Genomic DNA, 24,891 nt, shown 5'->3' on the forward strand with positions numbered 1-24,891 from the left:
GAGTGGATTATTCCACAGTAGAAAAAGCAACGTGGACTCCAAATGATTGGTTGTTTAGGTGAAAAAGGAAAACTGTAAACACACTTTGTTTGTCTGAGAAACGTTGGTATCTTATCTTATCTAAACGTGTTTTTAAAAGTAGCTTTGAATAAATACTTTGAAAACTTTGTTCAGCAACACTGCAGTCACTTGACAATGAGTAGAATTGACGCACTCTAGCAGTTTTTTGTTTTTTTGGGGGGGCGGGGGGGGGGGGGGGGTCAGGCTTTCTTCCCACCTGCTTGCAACAGCACCTCCCAGACTGCCTGGACAGTCAGAACAAAATGACAGTAACCTCCCCTGCAAAGCAGTATGAGTGTTTCGTAAACACAACAAGGTGTGGTTTCTCTCCAAAAGCGGCCAACTTCCGTCTATTCACAGCAGAGCCCATTATCTGCGCAACAGGAGACGGGGCGGGGAGAGACGCACGGTCTGTCCGCTGTCCAGACAGCACAGCTCAGCACGGAGAGACTTTGGGGGGGGTAGAAACTACACCAGCGTAAAAGAAAAGAGCGAACGGAAAACCTGTCATCGGGGGTATTAAGCGGCTCAGCCAAAATGAGTATGTACGGGTCCTCGTCGAAGCTGGCCACCATGGGTCAGAGGAGCAACTCCCGGCCGGATCTGTCGAGTTACCGGAGCAGCGGCGACGTGTTCGTCGGTGGGAACGGCTTCTCCGGGGAGTACGCGATGGGGGACGGAGGTGGATACAGCTACAGCAGCTTCTCCAAGACCTCGATGCAGGGCGGGGGGATGCTTCCCCAAAGGGCGCACAGTGTGATCGGCGCCGGAGGAGGAGGCGGCGGTGGCGGCGGTGGCGGAATGAGGTGAGCGCGCACAGGAGAAAGGAATAAAAAGACACCTGTTGCTTCTGGATGAGTCTGATCGGAAGTAAATGTGTATGATTCCACGTGAACATAGGTGAAAAGCAGGGTTGATCCCGATAGGAAGATTGGAACGCGCTCTGCGTGTGTTTTGGATAATTACGCGCGTCTTCGTAAATTACGCACAAAAACGCTTCGGAGCAGGTTCCAGTAAATGCCGCTGCACGCTCAGCACAGGCACACGTCAGACTGGGAGTGTTGTTGTAATTGCGCCGCGGGCCTACACGACTTTGTGAAACCGACCTTTCGTCACTTCCAATGAATCCCAGAGAGTTTTTCTTTTTTCTTTCCCTCCCCCCTCATTTCTCTCTCTCCATGTGTATTCAAGCAGTTTCACTGATTTGTTACACAATTCCCTTACTCACAAAACACGTACGCCCTTGATTCGGTGTGATGTCAGCCTCTGACTTGTTGTTTTTTTTTTTGCTGAAAAGTTGAAATGTAATCCGGAATATGATAATACGTTGGGGGAGTTTACAGCAGAAGTCAGGGGGGGTTAATCTTTTACAAGCTGGTGACCTTTTGTTGACCCACAAACTGAAGTTACACGCTGAATGACTTTGTGTTAAAATAACTTGTTAAATGGTTGATCCTTAACTTTCTCGCTTGACTGGGAATTTGTTGCAAGAAGCATTGAGCAGACATTTTCACTTTTCACTCGAGTGAGACTCAGCAATCATTGACAAGTATTTATACCGGTTTAGTGACGCATTGACTCCACGTACAGTGTCTGACTTTCACATTTTGCTTATTTCCAGGTGGAAGAAGTCCGAATAACCTCGTATTTAGAAAATGATACACAGTTAATTCAGTTTAATTCACTGCTATTAGCTCTCAGAAATGGACATAAAACTGACTGATATGTAATATTTGTACATAACTTAAAGGAAAATAGTTTTGATGTGATTTATTTATGGACATGACAACTTTTACGGTAAATCATACATTGAATTTTTACTTCACTGAAATTAAAAACCTCCAAGATTCTCGACATTTACTTCTAGTTTCATTACATTCACTCAAGTTTTTCCAGTATATTTTCTTTGCAGAGTTGTTGTTTCCTTACATCATCGTCTTCGTCATTTCGTCTTTAAATTGGACGTTTTCTGGTTAATAAATTCCTCTTTCTTGCTCGTTTTCCTCTGCAGTGTCATGGCCATCCAGCAGAAAAGTGTAGTCCTCACAAACCAGTGTCAGGATTTTCTGCAGAGGGCCAAAATGATTTCTCAGAGCGTGAGTACAGCTGAACACACTTTCACTCCTGTACGAACACACACACACACACACACACTCACACAACAACAACAAGATGACTGCCATGCTTTGTTGGTTTTAGATCTTTGGAAAGTACTTGGCAGAGTGAAAACAAATAGCAGCTTTATTTTTATAGTGAATGAAAACCTACAGATTTTATTAGACAATCAATAATAGCATAATGCTATTAAACTGTCCAACTCGTTCATTCATGTATTCCAGTACCTACCTGTGGATGTGTAATTAAAACAGTATCTATTTAGACACACACATGTAAAAATTTATTTTTTTCCCCCATAATTTTGCTAAAACATCCCAATGAAGACAAACACGCGAGGACACGCCCGAACACATGATCTTACAGAAGCGTTAGGCCGTGTCCACGATCTGTTCCACGTATATTTGGCACATGTAACTGTAATCTGGCGACCTCAGAGCGGGGTCCCGGCCTCGGCAGGAAGTGACAAGGTGGTTTTGTGTTTGTGCTGCGTTCCAGGGCGGCCCGGCCGGAGAAGCTGAGCGGATGCTGATGATGAGCGCCGAGACCATCGAGCAGCTGAAGACCTGCGGCCGAGAGCTGCAGCAGCTGCGCGTGCCCAACGACGTTTTCAGAAAGTAAGAAGAAGTCGGGTTTTAAATTTGTTTTTTTAAACATTTCATATTTCAACTGTATGTTGAGTGCAGGCGGCAGAACCAGAGAAAAATAATTGAGGAGTCAAATCAACTTAATTTAAACTGTGAAATCAAGAATTCCAATTCAATTTAGTATCTTTACACAAATGTACGTCGTATTGAAGTAAAAATGATTTTTTTTAAATTCCCCGGAACATGAATAATTCAAATAATGTGAGAGAATCTTCTTAAATTCAAACATACGACAAAAAATAAATAAATCACTTGTTATCTTTATTGTGTTTCATTCAGGATTTCAAAACACCAAATACTACAATACCCATAATCCATCAGTGTTCCCAAGCACCAGATAGAACTGGAAGCTAAGACTGCATGTAACCAATCAAACACTCACTCCAGTTTATACAGAGGATCTAAGGATCGAAGATCACTTTACTTGGATTTTACTTTTCATGTTAAAAAAAACCACACATAATTTAAACAAAGAACAATCTTGTTTCATCATCTACTAGAATATGTCCAAAACACATAATCCTACTTCCAGTAGCTTTGAGGAGTCGGTGGTCCTCTGTGTGTGTTTACATCCACTTGTGTATAGTTTTTGTGGGTTTTTTTTTAACGCCGTCTGCTTCCTTTGTTGGAGAACTGAGTGTTTCCCGTCCTTCTCCTGCGTCTCCATAGCGTCGAGCAGCTGCAGCACATGCACGCCGGTCTCCAACAGCAACTCATGGGCACCGTGACCCTGAGACGCAAGAGGAGCAGCGTGGGCTCGCTGGATGGAGGGAGGGTCTTCACTGACGCCATGGGATGGATATCCCAGCAGAAGGTGAGACCAGGAAAAAACAAACAAACAAAAAAAACGACAACAAATAGAAAGTGTGATGGAGGAACTTTAACAAGATAAGTTTTTCTGTTTACAGTTTAATTCATCTTGCTAAAAATTAAACTAAATCGTCATTTTACAGTAATGTTTTCCCATTTGGGGGATTTCTAACAGCAGAAATGACACCAAATTTAATTAAAAAAAAAGATGATTCACTTAAGTGATGTTATAATGGGTTGTTATTTTTTGAAATAATGCAAAAAAAAAGGATGCTAGTAGGTAAAAGTGTAATAAAGGTTAGAAAATGGGTAAAACAAAAGAATAGGTTAAAAAGAAATGCATACAAAAAGGTAAATATGACATAAAGTGTGGTTTTCCCAACCAAAGACTGTGTCTGAGACCCCCCAACGAGGTCGCCTGAGATAAAACCAGAACGAGACACTTTGCAGGCTCGAGAGACGAATAACTGAAAAACAGGAGTCTACTGGGTGCCAGTGGGTAATTAACCAGGTCTGATCACAATTAAATCCAGTTTCTCTACTTTCCCATCGGATGCATTAGCTGACGCCATCACACACTGAGTTCAATGGAAACTTTGATCCTTTGCTGAGTCATTTTAAGCGGAATAATCAAACCTGCATGTGTATTCATGTATTGGCGTGTACATCAAGGTACACCAGCGTTAGTTTTTTGTTGTTTTTATCCCGTCTTCATTGAATGCGTTTCATGTCTGAGATCATTTATCTGTAAAATCTGAATCACTCCTTTAAATTACTGAGATCATTACGGTATTAGTTTTAGTAAAGTACTTTTTTCTTAAAGTGACGGTGCTATAATTCAGGTGATACATTGAGTGCAAGTAGTATGTAAAATAGGACGTTTTTCGTAAGTTTATCATCATTAAATTTAGATAAAATGTGTAGTTTTCCCTGTTAAGGAAAGGAATTTAGTTATTAACATTAACAGATAAAAATTTGTTCTATTAATCTAATCGATAATGTATAAGAAAATTGTACTTTTATGACCCTATACTACGCTGTATTTAGAATGTTACTTATTAAAATAAACAAAGATATTCTCATCTGATGTGTTCAATTTCAACTGTATACAAGCCATTTTCCCATTCTTAATATTTAAACCTGCACAAATGTGAGGTAGTATTTTTTTTTAAATATTGTCCTTGTTAATCTGATCAAATTTAGGTGATTATACCCCTTGAATTGAATGAATGAGTTTTTTAAGTCGGGGAAACGTGTGTGGCTTGTTTTTTCTGCATTAAAGTGATAAAAAAAACAAGCTAATTCAATTGTAAAAAGTAAAAAAATTTTCCTCTTTATTTTTATTTATATATTTTAAATGAATGTATTCTGGTAATGAGAATGTATCAGGTATTAAATAATGGTACTAGTCCAATATATGTTTAATTTTTGAAGATGTGATATCATAATCAAGTTAAATAAGACAAAAATGGGTATTCCCCCCCCCCCACACTTAAAGTCAATGTGTCTGCTTCGTTTAGTTTTATGAGAAATTTGACAATCGGTGAAAACATTTAAATGAAAAATCATCTCTAATGGTAAAAAAAAGAAATTATAAAGGCGGTTTGCGTTTGGTGCTTTAATCCAAGTCACTTATTCAAACCAGCTTCAGGTTTCCGTTGTGTTGCGTTCACTGACTCCGAGGGTGAATCTTTCGCCCTCAGACTGGTTTTCCCAGGCTGCAGAATTAAACCTGCGTGTGCGTGCACGTTGATGCGGGTGCAGTGGTGCACAAAGGTTTTTCTTTTTTTTTTTTTAAGCAGAGAAAGATCCACTTGTGTTATCACTCGGTCTGAACCCACCCCCTACACACACACACACACACCGCCGAGTAACTGAAACCATCTGTACGTGCTTCTAAAACCTGATCCTGGAGTGGGAGAGAGGGAGAGAAGAGGGGTGCAGAAGGACTGAAACAAAAGAAGAAACAGAGCGCAGACAAGAAGAAACCAGAAGAAGTGAAGCCGTGTGACATCTGACGCTGACTCAGCGGGTTACCGGCCGCTCGGGGCCCAGCGCGGCGGTGGGAACACACCCTGTCGCCCTGTCGCCGCTCTCGGCCTCGCCCTCATTTCACTCATTAGTACACACAAACACCTTTCCACACTTTTTGTTTGTTTTTTCTTTTTTTTGCTCACAAACTCCCAACATGCCTCTGACGTGCCTCGCCACCTCCATTGACCTCGAATTTGGCTTGGGGGGGGGGGGGGGGGGGCTTTTCCGTAGCTTCGTAGAGGGGAAAAGGAAGAAAAAAAAGAGAGAGAACAAAAGCTTGGGGAAGGAAGAGAAGGGAGAGAGGCGGAGGGGCGGGGTCAGGTTAGAGCTGCTGGCAGAGCTCCTATCAAGGCAAAACAAGAGGAGGGAGAATACTTGGAATAGTTTTCCTGAGAGGCTAAAAAGCTCAGTGATGGTATGCTGACACCTGGAGGACACGCCCGGGACATCGGACACCAGCAGGGACTAAATCAGAAAGTTGTTTATTTTTGAAAATTAAAAGCAAAATTACTTATAAAGTGAAGTTGTACGAAAGAATAATGTGCAGAAATACGTCACAGTCAGTTTAAAATGCATCATGCAGGAAATCAGCAAAATGTTCTGTAAGATGATGTTTTCATTTAAAAAAGTAGAAATTGGTTTTAAAGTGCAGTTTGTAGTATTATCGATTCAGGCAGCCTCAAGATGATGATTGAGAAAATGAATCATGATCAATTATGGTTTTGATGTCTTGTCTAAAAAATAAAAAAGGTTTTAAATTAACTTAGATGCTTCAATTGAAATACTTTTTTTAATCCTTTTTGAAAATAGATAATTATCCAATTATTTGTTTAATTAAAAAAAATCTAATTAGATAATTACCAATGAGTTTAATACATATAGTTTTTAATTATGTCTGTACAATTAAATGTTTACTTAATAATTTTTTTTTTTAATTTAATCTAATTATATAATTCAGATTTTTTTTCAAATTCTTTATGCAATTAGATAATTGTTTTTTTCATATTAGTTTAAATAATTTTAAGTCTGGTTTTAATGATCTCAAACTCTATCTGTTTTTAATTTTTCAGTCTGAGATACTTTTTTCCCCAACAATTTTTTAAATTTAATTTATTTGGTCTTTTTAACTAATGATCTATTTTTCAAAATAAATTGTTTTACTTATTTGAGAAAAAAATCGAATTATATATATATTTTTTTTAATTGTCCCTATTTCTCCATGGCTGTAATAACGTAATAACCGACGTAATAACTCTGAGCTGTTTGTTGCAGCGCATGATCGAGACGGCTCCGTGGGGCGACGACGGTGAAACCATCGAGAAGCAGATCTTCAGCCACAACAAATACAAGAGCTCCATCTCCAGGAGCACGGAGGTGGACCGGGCCAGGGACGAGCTGGTAACGTCTCTTCTTCCCCGTCGTCCGCACGTTCCCCTCGCTATATAGGTGCATTTTATTGTGATATTCTGTGATAAACTGATTAAAAACGTACCTCCTGTTTTAGACCGGACGGGGCGACAAGTACAACCTGTCCATCCTGGAGCAGGAGTGGGACGGCCTGCAGGTAGGAACCATCTTCACACTCAAATCTTTAATTAGACTTCTTGTTTTTGTTTTTTTTTAATATATCGTAAATTTCCCTTCCACTGTGTTGCAGAAAATATCGCACCAGCGCACGGACCAGCTGAGGGACCTCCAGGCCATCATCGAGGAGATCTCCCGGGCCATCATGTGGGTGAACGAGAAGGAGGAGGAGGAGCTGGTGTTCGACTGGGGGGACAAAAACATCGACCAGTACATCCCCCGCAAGCAAGAGGCCTATTCTGTGAGGAGCTCGCCTTCCCCCGTTGTGCTGACGTGGAGTGACTGAAAGGTGTGGATTTTTCCTGACTGTGGTGCGGCGTTTTCCTCCTGAACAGAGGCTGATGAGAGACCTGGAGGAGAAGGAGAAAGACCTGAACAAGCTGAAGGTGAAGGCCGACGGCCTCCTGAGCAACAACCACCCCGCCTCCGATAAGATCGAGGTGAGTTCCTGAAAGCTCCTTGTCACCAGAAGTAACTCATTTAATATGTTGCCTGAACATATTAAATGTTGGTGTGTCACGTCAAAACAAGGCAGTAATCTGCAACTTTTACAACCGAATAAGCTCACAGATAAGTCAGTTTATAAGCTTTCACAAGATTTTGTTTGAAAATTTGACAAGTATATTAATGAATTTGTTCACGGCTGTTGCTGCTGAGGCATTAGAGAGTATAGATTATTAGTTTTCTACAAGGGGTCGTTTATGTGACAGTAAAACATGCAGCATCACCAACAGGCGGCTTCCATTTGAAATATAAAACCAAAGCATTTTGAGAGAAACAAAACGTGTAATCCAACATCGGTGTGAAGGTTGGATGAAATAATTAAAGCCAAATGAATAAATGAAAGGAGAAAATAAGTACTCAGGTATAGAAAAGGTTATGCATTAATTTATTTTAATGTCATTTGATAGTCATGTCACCAACTTATTCTAATATTTTTGTTTGCTTGTTTGTTTAAATCTGATTAAATAGATGCATTTGTGAATAAATGGATCCAAAATAAAGAAATCTATGAATATATGTTCGATTCACCAAGCAATTAATGTGAAAAATTAGTAAATTATTTTATTTTACATACGGTTTTTATTATCCTCCATACATGAATGCCTAAAATATTCATGCTTAGTCTCAACAGAGGAAGAAAGAATTGTCATTATTATAATACATTTAAACATTGATTCCTTTTTCTATTTGTTATGATCATTCTTTTTTCTATTCTATTCTATATTATGCTATTCTATTCTGTTGGCTTTTCTTGTTATTCTCATTTTATTATAATTAGAATAACAATTATTATTATTCCTTTAAGGATTCAATTGGAATTCTTGCTGTTTTGCTCCACAATTAATGATTTCTTTTTGGTTCTAGTGGCATTAAAACTCCTAAAATGTGATTAAATTATTTTTTTTTTTTTTAAAGTCTGACTGTCTTTGTGTTCGCAGGCCTACATGGACACGTTGCAGACTCAGTGGAGCTGGCTCCTCCAGATCACGAAATGCATCCACGTGCATCTAAAGGAGAATTCCGCCTACAGCCAGGTAAGTCTCACCTTTACTCTCCTGAAAACAAATAAAAATAGAATAAAATCAGCACTGCGTGTCAAAAACAAAAGTCTCTGCTCCTGTCTTCAGTTCTTCAAGGACGCCAACGAGACGTACGCGAAGCTGCAGAAGCAGCACGAGACCATCCGCAACAAATTCACCTGCGACAAAAACACTCCGCTGGAGAACCTGAGCGAGCTGCTGAAGCATCTGGAGGTACGATCGCACTCCGCCTGTTCAGAAAGAGACGCTCTTCAGACTGCTTGCGTGCAACCTTCTGCGCCTTGTTGCCAATAATCTACCCCCCCCAGAGACTCTTATACCTTTTCTCTTTGCAGAAAGAGAAAGCTCGCATCATGGAGAACAAGAGGCAGGTGCAAAGTCTGGTCAGCAAGTCGAAGTCCATCGTCAGGCTGAAGCCCCGGAACCCCGAGGAGAAGAGCTCCAGCCCGGTCATCGTCCAGGCGTTGTGTGACTTCAAACAGGACCAGGTGGGATGAACTGGAGGACCTCCGCCTCTCACTTCTACACCAATTTACACTTACAAATCCGTTTATACACACTGGGTTTTAATGTCTCCAATATACACTTTTTTTTTTTTAAACAACTTGAATCTTCAGTTAAGCATATTTTTATGCCTCAAGTATTTTTTCTTCTTCGTTTTTTAAAGCATCAGGCTCCAAAAAAACTTTAAAAATCTGATTTTATCTTAGAAATCTGATAATGTGACGTGTGCTGCAGGACAATCCTGTAAAAAAAAAAAAAGATGTCGATCTCAACAGTTTTTTTTTCTGTTAAATAAAGGTTAAATTAAACAAAAACAAACCCTGTCCCTGAATGCACCACTCTCACTTGCAGGCTACAGTTCACTAGCACTAGTATTGTTTGTTATTTCATAAATAAAGGTTAAAAAAAAAAAAAGAACGAAAAAAATATTCACTCGCGCTAATACTCATGGTGCATTCATGGCAGAGGTGGTAACCATTTAATTTCTTGTGCGCTGATGAGAAATAAAATACTCTAGTCTTCAGTGATCCATACACACAGTCCATTGAATTTTGTTGCCGTTTACAGAAAGGCATATTCAAAGGGAACGAGGGAATCCTGAAGGACAACTCTCAGCGCAGCAAGTGGCTGGTGACGGGACCCGGCGGTCTGGACATGATGATCCCCTCGGTGTGTCTGCTCATCCCGCCTCCCAACCCGCTCAGCATCGGCCTCGCCAACAAGTGAGTGAAAAAAAATATCAAACGTGGTTCGTTTAAGTTGGATTTATGGGCGATTTGACTCACGGCCTCGCCTCGGCTCCGTGCAGGAATGAGCAGTATTACGACGCCATCATGGCCATCTGGAATCAGCTCTACATCAACATCAAGAGTCTCATCTCCTGGCAGTACTGCGTCAAAGACATCACCTACGTCAACTCTCTCACCCTGAGCATGGTGAGACGTTAACGAGGAAACGCGTTAAAAACCCCTTTGAGTTCGTCTTCAGCTAAACTCCTCTCCCCTTCTCCAGCTGTCCAAGATGCGTCCTGAAGAGTACCGCAGCATCTTGAAGAGGCTGGACACTCACTACCAGGAGTTCCTGCGCACCAGTCAGGGCTCCGAACTGTTCGGGGACGACGACAAGAGAACCATTCAGGGCCACGTCGACCAGGCCCAGACCCACTACGACACGCTGATCGTCCAGTTACCGTCCTACAGTGAGTGACCAACGTCTCATTTAGGTCAGGTCGCTTCTGTTTAGAGTTCTTTTCTGGATTACTGCAGTATTGGTGTGAGACGAGTCCACATTAAAGCCCCGTTTGCTCGACGTGTTCATGTATAAACACAAAACTTTCTTTGCGTTTTAGCCATTTAAAACGACAACGGTGGGGTCATTGAAAAAGAAACCCTTTTGAAAATGGCCGCAGCCAAAGTAAATCGTTCTTTTGCACGAGGGGACGTGAGATGACTCGCAGTCCCAAGTTCCCTTGGTACTTTGTAATTTTGTACTTCAGAGTCCTCCGTAATAGATACTAACTTGGTCGTCTGTCATGTCGTTTCGTTACAAAAACAAACAGCATAAATTGTTTTCAACTTACCAATTTTCAAAAATATCTTGAAAACTCAAAATGGTTGTGTCGTCACTTGAAAGGTCATGTAAACAGAGCCTGAGATGCATTAATAATAGAAATAATAATAATAGTGATAATAATAATGCATTTGATTTGTATTGCACTTTACATTTGTGAATCTGAAAGTGCTAAAAACAATAATATAAACCAAAAGCAGCAATTTAAAACATTTAAGAAACGGCAGTGAAATCGGTAAGAACACTTAAAAAAAAAAACATAGCAATGAAAATCAATACGAGCTGCAAAACAGAAATGTTTTTAGTCCCTTTTTAACAACCAAAAGTCTGCGCATGCATGCCATGAGACTTACGTTTGTAGAGAAATTCTGCAGCTTCACATGCAAACTCTACTGTGTGTGCTGAAGTGCGAACCACTACGCCACATTGTGGAATCATTTCACCAGGAAACTGCAGAGATTTATTAGGCAAGACACTGAACCCCCTCACGATCGCAGTTTTCAATTATTCACGTGTATTCTATCAATTTGCTCAGCAACCAAGCAAGTGGAAGAAACGGTGGTGAAGACGGACACCACCACCGTCAAGCCCACCAAGGTCCCCAAGACCACCACAGTCAAAGTCACTGCTCCACCGCCGGCCTCCACCCTCAGCCTCACTCTGCTCAGCAGCCTGCAGGAGCTCCGACGCAGGCTGGAGCTGGCCGAGTCCGGCCTCACCAGACACCTCCACCTCCCCCTGGGGGAGAACAGCATTCACGAGTGCTCTGTGCACATCCAGAATCTGCAGGTAGGAACGAATCCTTGCTTTGGGTTTTGATAGGCTGAAGAGGGGAAGAAAAAAAAAGTGGGAAAACAGGAATGAGAGTGACAAGAAGTTAATGAAATCTGGTTTGAAGTATGACGGAAATGACAACCATTAGTAGGTCTCAGTCTTAAGCTGCAGCAGTATTACTGGGTAAGTGGACCAAGGTGTGAATATTGAATGTGTTTAATAAAGTCTCCCAGGAGTCTAAACGTAGAGCAGCACATCGAAGAAAATGGTCCTAAAAGCCTTATCAAAGAGGAAAATTCAAAAGTGGACAAGTTCTCTTTGAACTCTATAACTTCTACATTTACTAAATCCTTTAATGTACAACTGAAATCTGAATGAATTTGGCAAAAAAAAAAAAAAAAAAAAAAACTCCAATCAAACCACTTTTTTGGCGTCGTGCTGTTTTCCAGGATGTGCACCATGACCTGGACTCCATTCACGACGAGTACCTGCGCCTGCGGGAGAAGATCATCAAGCAGCTGGAGGGGATTCCTCCGGACTCCGAGCAAGCCAGGTTCCTCCGCTCGGAGCTGGAGATCATCAACCTGAAGCTGGGCGGTCTGCAGGGTCTCTACGCGGCCTACATCCAGAGGTTCATACCGTCACGTTGGCGATTGGAAATGTTCTTTTTTGGCTGCTGTGTGTTCGTTGCCATGACGATGTGTCCGCCCGCAGGCTGTCGGCACTGAAGGGCCTCCTGCAGAGCCTCATGCAGGTCGAGGACATCGTGAAGGTCCACGAGGCCCGGCTGACCGAGAAAGAGACCAGCTCACTGGACGTGCGAGAAGTGGAAAACTACCGCAGCGTGCTCAAGGTTTGAGACACATAATTCTATTTAATACCGTTATCTCATTTGCCTTCTTGTCATTCTCTTGTTCTCCAGATTATCGACCCAAATTGTTATGAAATATAATGTAATACAGCCTAAAATGTAATAACTGGTGAACAATGTAAAAACATTTAACAAGAAATGATATGTGATCTTAATGTGGTTAATGATGACAGATGATCGGAAAAAATAGATTATATAGATTATAGAGAATGGAAGACTATAAATGACTTGGGCAGCAGTAATCATACATAAAGGCAATAAACTTTATATTGATATGTGTATAAACAAAAACAGTCCTAACGTTTAGAACTCATTCTTTCAATGTTATTCAGATTGAAGCAGTTCAAACTCAAGTCCAAACCATGAAATCCTTGACTCACTTTATGATGTAATCAAATTACTACAGTATTAGGGGAAAATATTTACATTTTGGGCTCAGCATCATGTCACATTATTGACCAGTTATTACATTTTGGGTTTTATTAAATGTTCGTATTTACAGTTTGGGCTCAGCACTTTTGTTACATTATTAACCAGTTTAATTACATTGTATTTGATAACAGTTGGGGTTGTTACCTATCGGGCTCTAACAAATCAGATACAAATCAGCTGTTACATGCCAGCATTTTCATCCACCAGCTAGTTTCAATAAAGCAGAACTGTTTCTGTTGCAAGTCAGGTCCAAAAGTAACAGTAAACAACAGTGACATTTACGGTGCTTCTACTCTTTATTAGGCTATATTTGGCAACTTTCTGTTTCCTCCAAACTCATAAAGTTCATTCAACATTCATCTAAATGTTAATAAATCATGTTTGGGTTAAATGATATGTAATACAATCTTCTAGAGAAGTCTTCTAGAGAAATCTGCTAAAAGCTTTACAGTATTATATTTCAAGAAAGAAGTACGACTTAGCGTGGAATAAAGCCTGCGTACGTGTAAGAGTTTGGGGGGGGGGGGGGGGGGGGGGGGTGGCTTTCTGAGAGGAAACATTCCAAACACCCTGTGCAGCATGTTGAAGACGCTCTTATTTCTGTGTGTTTCCAAATTAAAGCAAATGAAAAGCGAGCTGGAGCAGAAAAGAGACCTGCTGACAAACATGGAATCAGAGTTGTCCAAAGCCGTACACTGGAACGGACAGATCTCGGACTCTTTCCACAAGTGCGACATCGATCTGAACAAGTACTCAGACCTGGTGAACCAGTTGTCTGACCGCTGGCGTCGCATCCAAACTCAGATCGACAGCAGGTACGTCTGTGCTCAATGCTTCCTCTCACCCGAGGAGACCTTTAATCAATATTCCTCCACGTCCTACATTCGTCGCTGGTGATAAACAGCTCTAAAAAAACAAAACAAAACGAAAACATCCTTTCATCCCTTTCCCCTTCCTCTCATTCTTTTCCCCTGCAGAGTGTGGGACATGGAGAAGCAGGAAAAGCAGCTGCAGCACTATCAGAAAGGCAGCGTTTCCCTGGATCAGTGGATAGACAATGCCAGGAAGCGCCAGGACACGCTTCAGGCGGCGAAGCTCGGTGACATCCAGACTCTCATGGACCACCTCAACCAGCAGAAGGCATGAAAATCTTTCTTCTACCACAAATTATATCCGCCAATCCGGCTGCAGGAGGATTTTGCATGAAGTTAAAATGACATTGGGTTTTTTTGGGGTCATAAAATAACTGATGTTCCTAATCCGTCCACTAGAGGGGAGACACATTGCAGCACTGACGTGCAGAACAATGGGATACCTTATTGTTATTAGCTTGAGTATTAGAACTATATAGTGGGGAGAATTTGTAGAAATATGCTCTGAAGGAAGTTTTTCGATGATTCTGAAGGTGTTTTAGCTTCTAAATATTAATCACAAATCTCAACAGATAAACAAGTGGCCACTAGCCTGAAATGCAGAGCATTGAGCAGTTAGTGAAGTTGTGGATCTGATATAATTATACAGCAGAAAATGTGGGTTACAAAAATGTCAGTTTTATATGTTGCGATGTTCTGTTAAATTCACCACTGAGGCATTTTTTTAAAGCATTACAGTCGTAGTAGTCGTACATTAAGTAATGTCACTTTTGTACACCGGGGGGCAGTAGTGAGTCGCCCAGAGTTTCAACTGAGATTCCTCAAGTGGTATTGCAAAGATTGCTACTTGACATCTCAACTTTGGTAGCTTTTTTCAGGTTGTTTATTACTATTTTTGATGAAAAATATGACTATATGCACCGTTGATATAATACTAAGAGTAATTGTTGACCAGATAGACTTTTATCAGGTTAAATCTCTCTTTTTTTTTTAATCAACCCTTTTGTCTTGCACAGGTTCTTCACACTGAAATCAAAGGAAAGAAGGAGAAAGTGGAGGATGTGCAGAAAAATGCAGACACTTGTGCCGGCTCCATAAAGGTTGGTGGACTGTTTGGATTCGCTGTAGCAGACAGATACACGGTTTAAAGTGCACGTTGCCTGTGCTGACGCACAATCTGTGTTCTGTGTGAACTTCAGGACTACGAGATGCAGCTGGCCTCCTACAGTTCAGGCCTGGAGACGCTGCTAAATATCCCCATCAAGAGAACAATGCTGCAGTCCCCTGCTTCTGTAGTCAGACAAGAGGTAGGTCCACTGGTTTAATAGTTCAGGCAACCGTACATTTCATGGGTATACATTCGTTATTATGGCATCTTGCTATATCATTTAAATCACTTGCAATATCAAGATTAATTTAAAGCTTGTGCCGTCAACATTGACATATGTGTTCTCCCCATCAGTCTACTGAGCTGCAGACCCGCTACATTGAGCTTCTTACCCGCTCCAGTGACTACTACAAGTTTCTGGGGGAGTTGCTGAAGAACATGGAAGAGCTGAAGGTAAACAATAGATTTGCAGAATTTATGAAAATGTCGTATTGAGGTTTGTTGTTTATCTACTTAACATTTTTACAAATCACCGGTCAACAAGTTGCACTGGAAGGGGGCGGGGCTTAAAATATAAAACATTTCTATTGGCTGCACACTCAAAGTGCACGATGAGTCATCAGAGATTTCACACTGTCTTACAGGAAGAGAAAAGGACGGCTTATAATTACAAAATATTTGATTATTTTCTCAATAATTTCACATAGGTTCACAAGGTAAAAGAACAGTTCTTCCACAGACAAAAGAAAAAACTCGGAAATGTTCTTTTTCAATTCATGGGCTCGTTAATATTATTTTAATGAAAGCATTAGCAAATATAAACGGTGTATTTAACATGAAATGAGCAGTTTTTTTTGTCTAAAAGTGGGGATGCACCGGTACTAGTATTGGGTCCGTTATTGTATGGAAGTGGTGGGCAACTAATTTTCCTAATGGACCACATGAATAATTAGGACTACTATTGAGTTTTGGTCAAAAAGAAATATCTCTTGATTGAGTGTCTTTTAAGCACAATTTTTTACAAGCTACTATTGCGCTGCGTCACTTTTTTCATGATTCCATTTTTCAAAATTTTGAGTCCAGTAAGTAAATAAATAAAAACGATATATTTTTTTTCATTAACCATGTTTCCTTTGCCACTGTGCAACTCCTATTGAGAGGTAACAACAGCTAGCTCTAATAGCCAAAGTCCTAGATGCAACCAATATTTTAATATTGAGGATTTCCCTGAGGGCCAATCAAGTGAAGCTAACGGGCCACATGAGGTCTGCAGTGTGGAGTACTCGTACGCGCAAAAGGTCCCGAATACAACCCAACAAGTATTACATGTGACGTCGTCTGTTTCTTCAATATGAATGAAAATGACGAAAAAATAAAAAATTATTAATTATATTCTGCCAAAATATGGAGGAGGTGAAAGATAGTTCGTGCAACACCAGCAATTTAATCACCAGCTGAGTTAGCCCGATGTCGCTCATTAGTTTAACTGCTCAGTGAGTCCAGAAGGGCCGAGCCGTGCTATATGCTAAAGAGTTTCGATGGGCTCGCACACCAACGATGCTACATGCTACAAACTACGTGATTAAAGTATGAGTGATCACTCATTAACAGTTAGCTTGGTCCCTCCGTCTGAAATCTACGATATACGCATAGCATCTATCTACTGCACTATGCATACTGTAGTGGAGGTGGCGACGCTTATCCTTCTCATATTGTTTCGCCTATCAAATATAAATTAAGTACTTGTATTAGTAATCACTATCAGCAATCAGTTGCAGGTTAGTACTCGTCATTCATAAAACTGTGTCTGAAAGTATGGAAAAGAGATAACCTTTTGTTCTTGTTGTTCTCCGTAGATGAGGAACACAAAGATCGAGATGCTGGAAGAGGAACTGAGGCGTCTGAAGGAGGAGCTGCAGGATCGTGGTCACAAATATAGGTCCCTTGAGGATGAACTGGCGCGTTACAGGATGGACCTCTCTCAGTCCAAAGAGCAACTCATTTCATTTGAGGAAGTGAAGAGGACCACAGCAATACAAGCCACCGCTGCCAAGGAGAGCCTGGAAAACACACACGGGCAGCTTCAAGACCTGAATGACCAACTGACCCGCATCAAATACCAGCTGGAGGAGGAAAAGAGGAAGAGAAGGCTGGCCGAAGAGCGTTACACCAGCCAGCAGGAAGAGTATGAGGCGGCGGTTCGCCGCAGGCAGAAAGAACTGGAGGAGCTCAACTGGATGAAGATTGATTTAGAGAAGGCCGTGAAGGACAAGGAACGTGAGCTGGAGAGGCTGAAGTTACTGCTAGAGGAGGAGGCGGGACGTCGAAGAAATGCAGAGACTGATATCTCAAAGGTAAGAGCACAGTGCACCCAGGAGATTAATCAGCTTAAGCAGACACACGAGACAGCGGTCCACGTCACCAAGACCACCATCCTGAAAGCGTCGCAGCAGCGGGAAGGCGACGTGTCCGAGCTGAGGCTGCAGCTCGACAGACTCACCGCCGAGAAGAAGGACCTGGAGGAAGAGCTGAGGAGGCTGAGGCTGGCCGTCAGTCACATGGAGGACCAGAAGAGCCGGGCAGAGGAGGAGGTCAACCAGCAGAGGGTCTCGGTGGTGAAGGAGACCAGGGTGCGCACCGAGCTGGAGGTGCAGCTCCGATCGCTTATGCAGCAGAGAGACGAGAATGATCTCAGCCTGAAAGAGGTCAACAAAAGCAACCAAGAGAAAGCCCGGCAGATCAGCGTCCTCACATTCAACCTGGAGGAAGAAGGGAAGAAGAGGAGAGCCCTTGAACTGGAAATCAATCATCTGAAACAGGCCGAAGCAGACCTGACGACAAAGAACGCCTCCTATCTGGAAACGATCAATAGGCTCAAAGTGTCAGAGCAGGAGATTCGCATCACCCGGGTGGAGCTGGAGAAGCAGACCAGTGAGAAGAGCAAGGCTGAGCAGAGTTCCGCCAGGATGCAGAGCCGCATCCGGGAACTGGAGAGCTCTCTGGATCGTGCTGGGGCCGAGCTGGACAAGCAGAAGAAGGCGGCGCAGGAGGACTTCACTCGTAGGAAGCGTCTGGAGGCCGAGCTGGAGAAGCTGACCATCACTTGCAGGGAACACACTACAACAATCACTACTATGAAATCCGTCCAGCTGGAGGCCAGCAACTCCGGGAGGAGGTACGAGATGGACCTCATGGCTCTCCAGGAGGCTCTGGACAAAAGTGTGAGAGATCACAAAGCGACAAAAGATGAGCTGGCGGCGGTGATGGCGGAGCTGAAGGCGCTCAAGCAAAAACTGCAGCAGAAGGAGGGACAAATTCAGGAGCTCAACCAACGCAACGATAGCCTGTACAAGACCATCGAAGAGAAGAGCCGCCAGCTGAACGAGTACACCACAGAGACCGAGAAGCTGCAGAGCCTCACCCAGAAACTGACGAAGGAGAGGCTGAAGCTGGAGGAGGAGCTGAGGGGAGTCCGACAGGAACGGGATGACCTGAGGCTGAGCAGAGACACCATGGATGGAGAGAGCGCCACTCAGATGGCGGCCTTGCACGTCCAGCTCCAGACGAGCAACAAGAGGATGATGGAGCTGCAGGCTCTCATCAATGACCTGACCAAAGAGAGAGAAAAGCTTAAGTTGGAAATAGACAAATTCCAAAAGCAGTCGATTGAGGTACTTCTGACAACATTGAAGGATCATCACCTCATGACACGGCTAATTCACACTGCTGCTTCTGCTTGCATGAGTTGCTGCATGCGAACTCAGACCGACCTCTGATTCCCAAGTAGCCGTGCTCTATCCTGACATCACTCCAGATGACTTGTTGTAGCTTTGGGTTTGGAGGTCTGCATGACTTTCAGTGACTCACAAATGCTTTCTCTGCTTAGTCGTGCTTATCAATCATCGTCCGAAATTCAGCGGGACACCGAGTGTGTCCCACTGAACTTCAATCACACCACATTAACAATCATCACTTAACTGAGCACTAACAAGCTGGGAAAGTGTATACACACAGTTTTGTGTATACATACAATATCGTGTCGTTCTCACAAATAAAACAACATGATATTGTATTTCCTTATCATATGTTGTGTTATTTCATACACACTGTATTTATTCATACTGTATCTATATTTTAAATGTTTTGCATCTAATGATTCCTCTTTTTTTCCCCGCCACAGACATCCATGATGGTGCATGAGTCCCAAAGCCAATACACCGAGGTGGTGATGGAAAGGGATAGCTTGCTATCCAAGCTCAAACTGTTCGAGCAGGAGAAGAGCCGATACCAGCGGCTGGAGGAGGAGCTCAGTCGCATCAAGATGACACTGGAGGCCGAGCTCCGCAACAAACAGCGCCTGCTCGATGAAAAAAATTCAGTCCTCAAAGAGTTCAACCTCATCAAGAGCCAGTATGACATTAAAGATGTCCAGGTTAGGCAGTGCGAATCGGACAGGGACAGGATCGACCGGGAGAGGCTCTCCTTGAAGACCGAGATCGAGAGGCTCACAAGGGAAGTCAAGACCATCGACGAAAGGTACAAGAGCCGTCTGACCCTGGCCGAGAAGGAGGCGTTGGAGATGGCTCACATTAGAGATTCGCTGGAGCGGGAGATACAGAGACTGAAGCAGAGACCCAGCACCCTAAATAGGCAAACTCAAACAGAGGAGAAAGTCCCCACAATCGACCCGTCCAAGCTCCTATTCGATGGGGTACGCCACAAAGTGACGGCCCACCAGCTCTGTGACTGCGGCATCATCAGTAAATCTACGCTGGAAGATCTTCTCAAGGGGAGAAAGACCGTGAGTGAAGTCTCACAGGACATCCAGCTCCATCTGAAGGGTACCGGAGTCGTTGCTGGAATGACATCGGCCGGCCAAGGCAAAATGCCCTTCACCGAAGCAAAGAACAGGAACCTCATCAGCCCGGAGAGTGCCCTTATGCTCCTCGAGGCTCAAGCAGCAACAGGTCACATAATTGACCCCACATACTATGAGAAGATGTCAGTGGACACAGCCTCCTCCAGAGGAATTGTAGACACGGAAGATAGGGATACACTGGTGACAGCTGAGGCCGCTAGCATAGGCTTCAAAGATCCATACAGCGGTAAAGTGCTTTCCGTGGGTCAGGCTTGCAAACTCGGCCGCGTGAACAAAGACGTGGCTCTCCGTTTGCTGCAAGCCCAGGAGTCCGTTGGAGGCATTTTGGATCCGGCTCTGAGCGTGTTCCTTCCCAAAGACCTGGCCTTGGATCGCAAGCTCATCGATGAGGATCTTTACTGGGCCCTGAACAAAAAACCTGCCTGCTATCTGGAACCAGTATCAGGAGAGAAGATAAGTTATCAGGACCTTCGCAAGCAGTGTGTGGCAGAGCCTGTGTCTGGCTTGCTTCTGCTCCGCGGTCCAGGAAAGCCCATGACATTTAAGGGTCTGCGTGGGGAGGTCACTGTCGACCAACTCATTGATTCTGAACTTTTGAACAAAGCTGACCTGGAGAATCTCACCAGCAAAGAAATTGAAGACAAGCTGAAGTCCTACCTCTATGGCTCCACCTGCATTGCAGGAATCTACGACGAGGCCAACGATAGAATATTGCCTTTATATCAGGCAATGAAGAATGGTCTGCTCATGAGAGGGACCACCCTGGAGCTTCTGGAAGCCCAAGCTGCCTCTGGCTTCATTGTTGACCCAGTCAACAATGTCTTCTTGACAGTGGAAGAAGCTGCACACAGAGGCCTGATAGGAAAGGAGTTTAAGGCTAAGTTGATGTCTGCAGAGAAGGCAGTAACAGGATACACTGATCCCTCCACAGGAAAGATAATCTCCCTCTTCCAGGCCATTGAGAAAGATCTTATTGAGAAAGGTCATGGGATCCGGCTGCTCGAAGCCCAGATCGCCAGTGGAGGCATTATTGACCCCAAGGAGAGCCACCGTATTGATGTCGCTGTCGCTTATAAAAGGGGATATTTTGATGAGGAAATGAATGAGATCTTAACCTATGAAGGAGATGACACCAAAGGGTTCTTTGACCCCAATACAAAGGAGAACCTGACATATCTCCAGCTTAAGGAGAGGTGCATGACAGACAGCAAGACAGGCCTGATACTCCTTCCGCTCAGAGACAAAAAGAAGCCCCAACAATCATCAGAGAGCCGTACCAACGTTCTCCGTAAGAGGCGGGTGGTGATTGTCGACCCAGACACTGGACTGGAGATGTCCGTGCGGGAGGCTTATCACCGAGAGCTCATCGACTACGACACGTTCCTTGACTTGTCGGAGCAAGAGTGTGAGTGGGAGGAGATCACAATCACGGGGCCTGACGGCTCAGCGCGCTTGGTGATTGTCGATAGGAAAACCGGAACTCAGTATGACATTCAGGACTGCATGGATCGCGGGATAATTAAGAAAAACTCCTTCGATCAGTATCGGGCTGGAACAATTTCCCTGACCCAGTTCGCTGACCAGATCACCAGCCACACCAGCAGCGAGCTGAACATCGCAGCCAGCAACGTTGATGACATGGTGAGGTGCAGCAGCCCCACGCAGGCAACACCGTCTTCTCCCACTGTCCGTAAACGCTTCAGCAGTATCTCCATCACAGTCTCTCCCCCCGAGATGTTTGATGACCAGGGCCCCGTTGGGGCCATCTTTGATACGGAGACCCTGGAGAAGATAACCATTAATGAAGGGCTCAGAAGAGGCATTGTGGACACGATCACAGCGCAGAGGCTGCTGGAGGCCCAGGCATGCACAGGCGGCATCATCAACCCAGCCACCGGTGAGAGGTTGTCACTGCAGGACGCTGTCCACCAGAGCATCATCGATGACAGCTTAGCCAGCAAGCTGAAACCCGCCCAGAAAGCTTTTGTTGGTTTTGAGGATGTGAAGACGAAGAGGAAGATGTCTTCCGCCGAGGCAGTGAAGGAGATGTGGCTGCCCTACGAGGCCGGCCAGAGATTTTTAGAATTCCAGTACGTCACAGGAGGCCTGGTGAACCCCGACAATGGCCGCCGCATCACCATCGAAGAGGCAATCCGCAGAGGCTGGGTGGACGGGAGAGCGGCCCAGAAGCTTCAGGACGCCCGCAACCACCAGAAGAACCTGACCTGCCCCAAGACCAAACTGAAGATCTCCTACAAAGAGGCCATGGACAGCTGCATGGTGGAGGAGAGCAACGGCATGAAGATGCTGCAGGCCTCCTCCATTTCCTCCAAAGGAATCAGCAGCCCTTACAACGTCTCCAACCCAGGCTCTCGCTCCGGATCCAGGGCCGGATCCAGGAGCGGATCTCGTAGGGGCAGCGTGGATTACACCTCCACCTACAACTACAACATCTCCTCCAGCAGTACCACTTATAGTTAGTAACCCACTGCTAATGCACAGCATAGAATCACACTATTACTCTTAGTTCCTGTGCTTTTTGACTTCTTTTTTTTAACATTCTGTTTTTGTTTAATGCTTATTAGAAGATTTGGGAGGGTTTCTTTTTTTGTTGTTTTTAACTCAATCTAAATGCAGTTAACAAAATGTAATTGAATACTTTTCATGATGCAACAGAGATATGATTATATTTGTCATTGTTCAATGTCAAAATCTGTAAAATAATACAAGTTTAACTGAAAGAGGTGGAAATGTATATCTGGATCATTTCAGCATTTATACTTACTCTGTCTGAATTATTTTTATTGGATAATATCACCGTTTGAGTGCATGTTGAATTTGGAAATGGTCTCAAAAGTCAAAAGTAGTTGAGCTATTTTTTGTCCTATCTTTTTCAGCTTGAATCTTGTGTTGTTGTTTTTTTGTTTTTTTTACATATTTTTAATTATGGTTGCTGAGGTGTAGCTTTAATATTCAATTTCTTTGCCAATAAACTGTTACGCTTGAGTGATTTCAAATAAAATTGTAATAAACGTCATGCATCTGTTTGCTTATTCACACTTTAGAATGAATAGAATTACTATGACAGCACATTTTACCATGGCAGTTTAAAAGGCACATTTACAGTAGTTTGATATTTGCAGGACATTTACTACTTTAAAATAACTAATTCTGACATTATAGATGTAAGTACAAATATAATCACAAATCAAGCACTTCATGTCTGGAACCTTTCTTTTTTCTGTAAATTTGAGTTATGCTCAAATTTTGTGAGTTATACTCAAATAATGTACACTCTGCATATTGCTTGATGAATTCAAGAATGAATCAACCATAACTACAAATTACCATCAATAATACAAACGCTTGCATGAGACAACATAAGTAGATTTCTTTATCAATTTGATCACATAGAATACAGACTCAAAGTTAAAAAAAATGTATGTAATCTTAGGTCATTGGTGAAATTAAATCAAAAATCAAACCGAAATATTGGAACAATGTTAATTGTACATAAATATCAGTAAAATCACATACTTGTAGTAATGTATTTGTAATTTCTGGTTTTCACAAAAGTATGCTGAAGCTAAGAATGAATCAAAATACAATTAATTAACTTAAGACATTTTACATTTTTGAAATGTATTATTGTTATTATTGTTGTTATTATTATTATTATTATTATTATTATTATTATTATTATGTCCAACGAGTTATGAAAGGCAACTGTTGAATAAAATATATTTGCTTGTAATTTCACATATCTCATTATGAACATTACTTGAAAATGCAGCTTTGATTGCCTTGCACTAATATTACAAAAATGTCACCAATGTACATTTAAATGCTTTATAATTAGAGTTATACCTGGTTTGATTATGCAATTAGAATGATTTTTAAAAGTTTTAAACTAATGATCTTACAAAATACACAGTGAAATGCTTTATAATTAATTACTATCTGATTTAAAGGTGTCTTTTGGGTACATTTAAATGCTTTCATCTAAAATAATCCCATATTATACATTTGAATACCTTAAAAGAAAATTCACATCTTATTTGATCATGATAGTTTAAGCTGGACATATTACAAAATTGTTACAAATGCATTTTTAAATGCTTTAAATTCGATTTGTATCTTGTTTTCTGTCTGTAATTAAGGTGTTGTTAAACGATTTAAGCTAAAACAAATGACATAATGGACATTTAAAGGATGATTTGAAATAAGTTTAGCTCTAAATTCACAATTACTACAAATGTACCCCCCCAAAAACGTCATAATAAAATTTATATTTGGGTTCATTAAGAGCTCCAAGCTTGAAATATTACGCACTGTGCATTCAAACGCCATATGAATAGATTTACCAGATGACTTATGAATGCGTAATGCGTAAAGGTGTTCCTTATAATTACATTTATATGCTATACTGTGCATTTCGCGATGGAGCCTCCATGTTAAAGGGGGGGTATTGTGGGGATCGGGGCAGGAGGTGAGGACTGAGGGTGAGAACAAATGGAGGGAGGCGGAGGGGAAGAGGAGGAGGAGGAGGAGGCCTGGGAGAGGGGAGGGCGCACAGTGGGAGGGAAGAGGAGGACTGAGCTGATCCGTGCCAGCCAGGACTTGTGGCGGCTGCAGCGGCGCAGCTCGGGACCGGAGGAAGAAAGTTTTTTTGTTTTGTTTTGTTTTGTTTTGTTCTGGAGCTGCAGAAAGAACCGGAGCAGCAGTGCAGGAACTAGAAAGTAAATTCAATCTTTCTTTTTTTTTTCTTTTTCACTCGTGCGATCGGACAGAAAGTAAAGAGAAAAGAGGCTACGGAGGGGAAAGTGGAGTACGCTGCGCAGGAGCGCGTTTGGATCCGCCTGAGAGCGCATTCCAGCGCAGGGAAATGAGCCTGTGTGACGGGCTGAGCGCTCCCTCACCCAGGACTTTACCCCAGCCTGCCTCTCCCGGCTGCTCCCGCTGACAAAGAGGTGGCACAACACGAGGAAAGTGTGCTCACTTTGAAAGGTAAGGCACTTGCGTCTCAACTTTTTTTGTGTGTGCTTTTTTTTTTTTAACAAGTTGGTTCAGTTCTGCTCTGAGCTCCAC

General features: G+C 42.7%; 2 protein-coding genes across 3 annotated transcripts in view; both read left to right on the top strand.

Annotated features, from left to right (window-relative positions):
• Positions 1 to 440: 440 nt before the first annotated feature.
• dspa (desmoplakin a) lies at positions 441 to 22,840 on the top strand. 2 transcript variants are annotated; one of them, XM_080503894.1, is made up of 24 exons: positions 441 to 866; positions 2,072 to 2,156; positions 2,674 to 2,792; positions 3,492 to 3,636; positions 6,939 to 7,064; positions 7,171 to 7,230; positions 7,324 to 7,491; positions 7,586 to 7,690; positions 8,693 to 8,788; positions 8,882 to 9,007; positions 9,130 to 9,282; positions 9,866 to 10,020; positions 10,107 to 10,233; positions 10,310 to 10,496; positions 11,403 to 11,656; positions 12,091 to 12,272; positions 12,356 to 12,494; positions 13,566 to 13,759; positions 13,922 to 14,084; positions 14,833 to 14,916; positions 15,016 to 15,123; positions 15,279 to 15,377; positions 16,781 to 18,595; positions 19,105 to 22,840. In XM_080503894.1, the coding sequence occupies exons 1-24, from the start codon at positions 598 to 600 to the stop codon at positions 22,282 to 22,284; spliced, it is 8,139 nt and encodes a 2,712-aa protein (XP_080360020.1). In that variant the 5' UTR covers positions 441 to 597; the 3' UTR covers positions 22,285 to 22,840. The 2 variants fall into 2 exon arrangements, with proteins under 2 accessions (XP_080360020.1, XP_080360021.1); XM_080503895.1 differs by having other exon boundaries at positions 16,781 to 17,278.
• A 1,583-nt stretch (positions 22,841 to 24,423) lies between these two features.
• tns3 (tensin 3) overlaps positions 24,424 to 24,891 on the top strand; it is a 40,153-nt gene continuing 39,685 nt past the window's right edge. The window contains exon 1 of the mRNA XM_080503757.1: positions 24,424 to 24,810. The gene's annotated coding sequence lies outside the window, so the exon portion shown is untranslated. The remainder of the gene's footprint in view (positions 24,811 to 24,891) is intronic.

The sequence above is a fragment of the Blennius ocellaris genome (genome assembly GCF_963422515.1).
Source record: "Blennius ocellaris genome assembly, chromosome: 10".
Classification (NCBI taxonomy): Eukaryota; Metazoa; Chordata; class Actinopteri; order Blenniiformes; family Blenniidae; genus Blennius; species Blennius ocellaris.